This window comes from Hordeum vulgare, chromosome 5H (genome assembly GCF_904849725.1).
Source record: "Hordeum vulgare subsp. vulgare chromosome 5H, MorexV3_pseudomolecules_assembly, whole genome shotgun sequence".
Taxonomy (NCBI): domain Eukaryota; kingdom Viridiplantae; phylum Streptophyta; class Magnoliopsida; order Poales; family Poaceae; genus Hordeum; species Hordeum vulgare.
This window is the reverse complement of record NC_058522.1, coordinates 438,614,642-438,623,840: the sequence shown is the minus strand read 5'-3', so window position 1 is coordinate 438,623,840 and position 9,199 is coordinate 438,614,642. Positions and strand designations below refer to the sequence as shown.

Sequence of the window (9,199 nt, the reverse complement as noted above, 5' to 3'; positions counted from 1 at the left end):
TTTGTCATGCACGCCAAGTTTCAACAAGTTGATGCCGGTAAATTGCGAGACCCTGCCTGGAATCACTTTCTTCTTTCTCCCCTTGTGCTAAACAAAAGTCCGGCGAAACTCGCGGCAGAAGGTGCAGTGAGAAAACGCCGTCCAGGGCGTAAAGTTGCTGCGGCGTCGACGGCCTCTTTTCTCCGTTAGATTTTTTTGACCATTTCGCCGACGACGACGAAGGCGACGACGGGACGTCCGGGAGGATATAGTCGCAAAGTACGCACTTAGTGGAGCCGGCGGCCATTACCGGCCAGGCTCTGGATAGAGCTCGATCTGCGCTCTAAGTCTGATGGCCATGGCGTGATGATATATATTCCGTTGAGCTGAGGTTTCACACCCATTCTTCTTGGTCAGTACGTACGGTTGCGGTACGGCCGACCCAGTTTGAAGCACACAGTTTAGAAATAGCAGTACTGCTAGTAAATCAGTGACAATTAATACAGATAGAAAAAAAGTACTTTCTCTGTATCGAAATATATGTCGCCAGAGTAGCTGCTCCAGCTACATATATTTCAACATATAGAGGGACTAATAGATACCGCTTCTTGGGGGGAGGGGGGGGGGCGTTGGCCCTCCCTTCCTCCCTGCTTCCCCGTTGTCATCGCGATGGCTTCGCTGGCTGACATGACAAGGTATATGTGTTAGTATCTGCTCTGAAGATGGATCGACGGAAGACGATCGATTCTACAACGTGCGCATGCAGTGCCCGTTATAAGTTTGCTAGACCGGTGTGTGACCCAGATCCGGCAATTCGGTTGGATTTGGGCCTCCGGCTCTGGATGTTAGACTTTGCTGTGAGATTCAGGTATTCGGCTCAGACAATCTGCATCCCTTCATTAATTGGATAGGAGTAGCGACAGATGTTGCAATGACGACGTCTTCATGTTTTTAATGTATTACTTTGTAAGGTCTTTGTGAATAACAAATAAAATAACTGTATGCATCATCCAGATGCAGAGGTCGGGGATCATCCTCATTTTCAAAAAAATAAATCATATATCATGTTCTTACTTCCTATCTATGATGTTTACTTTTCCGTATTTTCCTGAAAAGGCAAGTGGTTACGAAAATGAAAATATGCCAGACATGTTGTTAGTATAGACTGATATTTACACGTATATCAGCAATACAATTAAACAAAGGAAAAAAGTTGGCTGAATTGTTAATGGGCTTCACAGTTGGTACTTCACATGTTGTGCAGACCTGATTATTTACCCTGCATGTGACATTTTTCCCTTTTAGAAATGAGAGGGATCGTGTCCTGAAAAGAAAAGGAAAAAAAGAAATGAGAGGATCGGACAAGATCACCATCACTTTCTCCTCTTTTCTTTTATAGAACACTAGCTAGTATCACTTTCTTCGACGAGACTACCCCAAGTAATACGCCGTGACAAATGTGTCACCAAAGTGCTGTAATCGCTGTCATTGACAGCTTTGCACAATTTCCACTATGCATGCACAATCAAATCCAAGTCAACATGCATGCATGAAAGTTGCTACAGCATATTGTGGTAAACCATCCAGCAATCCGATGCTCTGATTATTGCAGTCGTAAGCATGCATGTTACAGTATGATGTTTGCTTCTTTATATACTTCCTCCGTCCGAAAATATTTGTCATAAAGATGAATGTATATAGATGTATCTTAGTTTTAAATACATTTTTTTAATTCATTTGTACGACAAGTAGTTCCGGACGAAGAAAGTATAGTCCATCCCATGTTGTGGTAGAAGTAAACCCTCAGTTCAACTCACAACGGGGTAAATTCACAACATGCATCCTATATATATCGTGGGACACAAGTGGTGAAATCTCTCGAAGACGCAATGGTAATCAAGTTTGGAGGCCAAAAAGGAGGATCTAGAATGCAGGTGGCGGCACCGGTACTTCCACACCGGAGGAAGAAAGGCCACAACAAACACCGGAGATGAGAACACCCTGCGCTTTTCCCCGATGCCTGCACAAAAAAGAGACACGCCCACATTGACCTGCTTCCCGGGCTTGAAAGTAAAAGTGGCGCCGGAGAAAGGCGGGGATCATTGCCAATCTTCTTTCCACGACAGAATGTGGCGACCGATCCGCCTCCCGTCGTGCTGTTTACTCCAAAGCGATCCAGCAAAGCAGCAACGACTTGGTCACGGGTAGCTGCCTAAGGTGGCTGCAGATGTGGGTGTTTTTCTCTCCCAGCTTGTCTCCGCATGGATGGATCGATTGGATAATCATGGTTTTAAGTACAGTGCGCTATTGTTTCGTTATAGTCGCGTTTAGAAGAGGTCCTGCGTTAAGGGACTTGGATCCAAACACATGAACAAACATTTTAATTGGCATTATATATAGCGTATAAAAGAGGTCCAGGGATAGCCGGCTATTTAAAACTATATATGGAAAGAATCGATCCCATGTGTTTGGACTTTGCTATTTCATTAAGTTTCTTTCCTCTCATCAGCATCAGCATGCCGTCATGGCTTGATTGGCGTGCGGACAAGAAGTTAAGGTGCTTGGATGCAGACAGAGGCTGATGCTTCATGGCATGTATAGGGCCATGTCATGTCAGCACCTCTTGCCAAGTGAATATGACAGTGAAGTCAAAAGCTCTTGATCCACTTGCTAGCCTCTTGTCGAATACATTACTGCTGGCTGCTCAGTGTTCATGCACGTATCTTAATCAGGATAAATTTCTTAAGAGGTTTTACCATGAGGGTCTACGTCTTTTAACTCATTCCGACGTGACGCTTGCGGTTAAACCATCCGATCTTTTTTTTTTTCTTTCCTTCTGACCTCGCAAACAAACAAGATCATGACATGGCTCCTTTTGTTTTGTGCTCCCAAATCATGACGTGATTAGTGAGCTTATTTTAACGCGTTGGTGAAAATCAACTCTGCAAGTTTCCTGCAGAGGCTACTCAAACAATTATACTACCTTATATAGGACACGTAAGGTGCCATATTATTAGTGTCTTAAATGATATCATTGCGCCGGCCATCTTTTTTAAATCTCCTCCGTATCATCAGCGGCAGAAATATCAAGAATTTAAGTCAAGAGTTTATCTTCTTTTTTTAAGTATATGCACAGGCAAGTGATACCATTGATCGGCTTGATGAAGTGGAAATGGTAAAATAGGAAGCTGAGTGTAACCAGAATATAATTATATAGGATTGCAATACCTGATAGTTGGTTGGTGGCCTAATTATGATATTAGGGCTGGTCGCTTTCAGAAATCCAGCTGCACTGAAAATATCTTAGTGGCTTTTTTTTCCTGAAGATATGAATAAGAAATTTTCCTTGTTGAAGCAGTGAGTAAGAAATATGCTTCCTCTTTGGCGACTTAACAATTCGAGGTCAAGCATGCATGTAGTGCGATTGATATAATCATAGAAGCATGAGGCGACCTTTGAAGTCTTGGAAGTGCTGTTGTGTGGACAAACTGACAAACCGAGGGTACATCCAATAGGCATGACAAGTACCACACACTAATCAATCATTCAATGATTGATGAATAAGAACTATATAAACTTAGAAACCCTCCAAAAGGGACCCGTGCTTGGATTGCATCCTTGCAACGATAATTTTCATTTAAACGCGCGCAATTTGTTTTACAATCGGACAGTCTTTGTCATGGCAATATGGAGGAGGTGATAGTTGATGCAATAGTTGCTTCTGGATAACAGGTCAACGACAGAATATGCCTTGTTCCTTTCAGTTTGCTGCATATTTTATCGATGCGTTTCATTGAGTGTTGTATCTCGAAGTTCAGACGGCATCCAATGTATGACCTTATATTTTTACGGAACGCAGTATGCAATTTTGACTTATGTTCCTGCAAACTGATGCTGAAGATAAGCTAGGTCTATCAGCTCTCCAGCTTCCATTGGTGCCATGCTAGCCAACCATCAGAAATCAGACTTACATGCTACTAGGCAAAATCAATTTATGTGATCGACAGTTTCAAGATGCAATTAATCCAAGATAGGGGTAACGGGGAGAACTTAATCAGCAATACTATACATAAGCATCGGAATATGGTGGCAACCACATACTACTAGTCCATAATACATAAAGAACAGCTATTGCGCACATGCTTATAATGTTTTGTTTTACTACAACGTTACATAAAGTTGGAAGGATGTTGCTACAATGTTGCATAAAGTTGGAAGGATGCGGACATGACCGTTCGCTTGGTATGGGCTAGAATCAATGGATTCTAGCCGTCTCTTGTTGAAGAAGAGATTGATTCTACTCCTCTCTTGTTGAATGGCCCATCCCTGCTGACGGGCTGTCCGCAAAATACTCTGGGTGTTTCAGGTTAACACCATGCTGCAAGAAGTTTTTACAAAAGCATAAATAAATAAAAATGAAGCTACACTCATACATGTACACAGAAGGTCTAAGAGAAAGTATAATAAGGTGATGTAAGGGGGCTATAAGATCTCAAATATTCACATGCTCCAAGAGACTTTGCGAGAAAGTGCGATGGGCCATGTATCAATGAAGTAGTGCATAATCTAACTACTATACATGTTGGCTGTAGATGACATGGCAACACCTTAGGTAGGCTAAGGGCCTGTTTGGGACTGCTCCACTCCACCCAATCCACTTTGAAGCAGTTCCTCCCAGGAGTTGCAGCTACATCATAGAGGAGTTTTTTTTTAAAAAAATAGAGCAATTTATCCTGTTTGGCTTCCTAGGAAAATTTGAGAAAGAAATGAAGGGGTATCCACTTTTCAAATTAGAGTTTTTGGACACCCCCTGAAGAGCTTCACGAAAAACAGAGAGTTGACCCTAGATTCTAGTTTTTTTGTGGAGCAGGACACAATGGAGCTACCCCGTTTGGCTTGCGTTTTTTAGAGCGGAGCTGAGTTTTAGGGAGCGGAGCAGTTCCAAACAGACCCTAAACATTTGAGGTGAGAGCGTGTTCCTCTAGGCGGACATCTTTTAGAATAGTGCTCTGTGCTGCACTTTTCTCAGTAGCCCAGGCTAATGCACCACCTTGTTCTTTATACAGAAAACAGTTGCAAACAGATGATACATGAATGCGGTGGATTTTAGCCTGGTATGCATCTGTCATAACCACCACATGAATGGGGTTTTAGCCAAAAATGGTCACGTTTGTGACAAAGTATGAGTATATTGATGACCTATATTGGTATGGTATTTTAGTATTTGCAATGTGAGTCATAAATGCCTTTTCTTTAAAATGGATCAGATCACTGGACTAGGGTGCTGTTTGTGGACTAGTGGGTCAGCTAAACCAAAACGGGATAAAGATATTAGGAGCCTCAACGCTTGGTAGCATTCACTAACAATGATGAGCTGCTGGCAGCAGGCATTGTTGAGAGAGAGTGTGGATAAAAATGAAATTTCAAATCAGAGGTATGTTGCACTTGCAAAAGCATGTCTGGTGGAAATTAGAGTTTTTTTTATATCAAGCTAAGATTTTCAGGAGGATGTCTGACAAGTGGCTGAAGGGTGCTTCCATGTCTAACATCTTAAACAATATGATATATTACATGAGCAGCATGCCCTTTTATGTGAGGTTTGGGTTGAAAGTAGATTGATTCAGAACCTGAAGATTACAAACAATGCCATCCTTACTACTTGCATGCAACTAAACATTACTAGAACTTGATTGCCAAAGAAGGTAGAAAACTAGCAACCCATGAAGATATGCTTGTAAAAAATTGGATAATACCATTTTAAGTTTGCAACTTTGTCCTACAAGTGTGCAATTGCTCGAAAATAATGGTTTGAAGGGTTTTTGATAAGCATGAGCATTCTCACTAAAAATGATCAGAAAATGAAAATGGTAGTTAGATAGACATCTGTAGAGTGCTTCTTCTGCTCACGTCGTCTTTAGTGATTGCGCCGTTGCCCGTGTTACTTGGGAGATGGACATGATTTTAACCACATTCCCTTTCTTTTAACTGCCTTTTCTAATTAGGGCACAAATTAACAATTGAGTCAATTTGTTCAGTACAGGGAAAATATATATATATATATATATATATATATATATATATATATATATATATATATATATATATATATATATATATATATATAGTGTTAGTATCTCTTTATATCCTTGTATGCTTTGGCTGCTTTGGAGCATGTGCAATATCCATGTAGAAAATTATTTGTCAATTAGACATGCAAGTATCAGGCGTCACACTATCTCAAGCCTGTGCAACCGTGCTTAAATGATGATTTCATGTAAGGTGCCTTTGTATTGGTATGCTGGTAAGACGTTCCTAGCAGCCACTGATTGTTCAGTTTGTTCGTATGAAATTTGGTGAGCTATGAGAAGCTTGGAACATGTAAAACTGAATCCATATGATATATTTGATTTTTGCCTCCCAGAAAAAACCCACATCAAGCAATCCGCTTGGTCTACAAGGATCAACTAAAGCAATTCATCCATAGTATAGGATTTATCAGTGCAGGGATTCAACTCCTAAGAATGTAACTGGCTGAGTGTTATTCTGTGTTCAAACAAAATAATGTGGGCTTCAAACATGAGAAATAAGGAAGTAAATTGTGTGCTGTTTCATATAAAAATAAAAGAGAAACTGAGATGTAATAGAAAACTGGTTTACCTCGCGCAGGGCTTTTGAAAGATCATCCATTGTCAATACAAGACGCCTATCCTGAAAGTACCATAAAGCATGTCATCAGTAAGCCATAATATGTAAGAATGTCGTGCCAAGTTTCATGCTAGAAATAACATGGAATTTTTAATTAAGAAGCAAATTAATAAATTCACCTTCGGTTGTTTGCTCTTGTTGTCTTTGATAGGTGCTGCAACCCTCGCTTTGCAATGCCTAATTCAAGGGAAAGGATAGTGCGATATCAAATTGGTGTGCAACACATACTGCAATTGCTACGATTATGTCATGCTAGTGGACGGATTGCATCGAGGTGAAAAAACAAACTAGTGCAGTTGTGGGTTCACGTACTGAAGGGAGTCACTTGCAACGTCTGAAATGAACTTTTGAGTAGCTACAGCAACCAGCCTTGTACTGCAGACCACAAAATTAGGAAAGAAAAGGAAAAAAAATACATGCCATTCATGCGGACAAATAATCGCCTGAGTTGAATTATTCTCTCAGACTATGCTTAGTAATTTCTCTCAGACTAAAACAGCAACGTGCTAAAAAAAACTCTATGTGGCTCCATATATCACTATGAGCAGCAAAGGGGGTCTCAGCTTAACTACCGATTCAGACATGGAGTCTTCTCGGGAGAGGAATTGGAGGTGTAAGGAGTACTGACAGGCGTAGGTCGGGGCAGTGGAAGCCGCTGCGGCCAAGGTAGTGCTCCACGAGCTCGTCCGGAATCTGCCGCGCCACCGAGTCAAACACGGAACTTGGCATAAAGAAAGGGGATTAGGGCAGACGGCAGCGGCATACCATGGGGTTGTAGTCCATGAGGGAGGAGAGGAACTCGGTGAGTACAGCCTCATCATCATGCCGCCCATCGCTGCCGCCCGCCCCCATGCCCGGAGCCATCCCTCCTCCTGCGCCGCCGGGGTTGTTGCTTCCCATCATCCTCCTGTCCGCTTCCTTGCTGCTATGCTGGGTCGAGTGGTGGAGAAGAGGGAGGAAGTCGTAGCCGGCTCGGCTAGCAGGTCAGGTGAGGACAGTGGCAGATCTAGGATTTGGAAACAGGGTGGTCCTCCTAAAAAAATAGACAATAAATATGGCATGTGGACGTTCTAACTAACTACCAACACCACATAGAAATGGATCGATATGGTCTTACAAGCATACTAAAATTCTCAATTGATTCTCGGTTTTGCATCAAAGAAGACTTACAAACGTTCTACTAACTAATTTACTTTCTAACAATCATAAATTCATATAACTACATAACTGAACACAAATTACGTACTGGATGGTGGTTATAGCACAGGGAAGAGCAAACCCTAAATCAAAAATTGGGGAATGGCGGAATGGGAAGTGGACGAGCTGAGCTGGTACCTCAAATCGACAAGGATGGTTGATGGCTTGCTGCTGCCTGCCTGCCGGCCGAGCGCCGGTGTGCGGAGTGGGCGGCGTGCGCCGGCTTGCAGGGGCGCCTGGCGGCCGGAGGCAGGGGGGCACCGCCCGCACAGTTGCGGTGGCGCGGCTGCTGCCGAGCCCCAAACGCCGAGCGGGCGGGACGGAGAGGCTGCGGCTCTGAGCGTCCGGCGAGCGGGGAGACGGCGAAATCGGGAGGTCGGGCGGGGAAGCGAGCGGCTGGCTCGACGCCTCGATGTGTCTCTCCGGTAGGGGCTGGCTGCGTGTCTCGCATTAAGCGAGACAGAAGCTGGTCTCGCTAAAGGAAATTGTCACTCGCGCAAGCAACTGAGCCGGCCCATGACCGCATTTCCTTTTTAACACAAAAGAAGGAAAACAAATGCACTTGCGGGAATATTGTATGGCGACTGCTATGGATCAGCCGGCTGATCTTAAGACAAGATAAGTCGCCTGGCGAGCCGTCTTAGACGCACATAATCCGTTGAATCAAAAGCAAACACAGCCCTCGTCTTCTTTCTTTCGCATCCAAGACTGCAAAAAAGATACTTTCTTCTCTAATTCTCATTCGCCTGATGCAGAGCAACAACGCAGCAACCACCGATGGCACGTTGCGTCAGTGACCTCGCGTCACCGGAGCCGCCGACGGCCGCTTCATAGCAGCCCCAAGAGCCACCGTCTACTGCTGCATTGCAGTACCGGGAGCCACCGGGGCGGCGACAAAAGCTTGGACGCAACACCGACGACGCCCACGAGAAGCTTCATTGGAGCTCCGACGAAGCTTCATTGACGCCCCAGCGAAGCTTCATTGGAGTTCTGACGAAGCTTCATTGACGCCCCAACGAAGCTTCATTGCAGCGTTACCTGCTGCGATGCAACTCTGCCGCCGGTCATGGCGGCAGCTCGAAGCTCTCTATTGCTGCAACGCAGCTTCATCGTCGTCGTGCAGCAACGTCTTCATACCCCGGCGAACCCCGACGTTGAGTGCAGAGTTGAACTTGGTGTAGCTGGAGGGGTAGGAGGGCGGGTTGGGGCTGGCGTAGGAGGAGGTGCCGGCGGCAGGCTGCTGCTGCTGCGGGGGGCGGGCGGTCCATGGCGGTAGCGGCGTTGGAGTGGAAGTGGGAGGTGCAAGGGGCGGGGTGCG

At 44.3% G+C, this 9,199-nt stretch overlaps 1 protein-coding gene across 2 annotated transcripts; it reads right to left on the bottom strand.

The window, feature by feature from the left end:
• Positions 1-4,010: 4,010 nt before the first annotated feature.
• Positions 4,011-8,376, bottom strand: LOC123397827 (transcription initiation factor TFIID subunit 10-like). 2 transcript variants are annotated; one of them, XM_045092359.1, is made up of 7 exons: positions 8,020-8,375; positions 7,450-7,717; positions 7,313-7,377; positions 6,997-7,059; positions 6,804-6,861; positions 6,637-6,687; positions 4,011-4,357 (listed from the first exon to the last, which is right to left on the bottom strand). In XM_045092359.1, the coding sequence occupies exons 2-7, from the start codon at positions 7,585-7,587 to the stop codon at positions 4,277-4,279; spliced, it is 456 nt and encodes a 151-aa protein (XP_044948294.1). In that variant the 5' UTR covers positions 7,588-7,717; positions 8,020-8,375; the 3' UTR covers positions 4,011-4,276. The 2 variants fall into 2 exon arrangements, with proteins under 2 accessions (XP_044948294.1, XP_044948295.1); XM_045092360.1 differs by lacking the exon at positions 6,997-7,059 and having other exon boundaries at positions 8,020-8,376.
• Between the last annotated feature and the right edge of the window lie 823 nt (positions 8,377-9,199).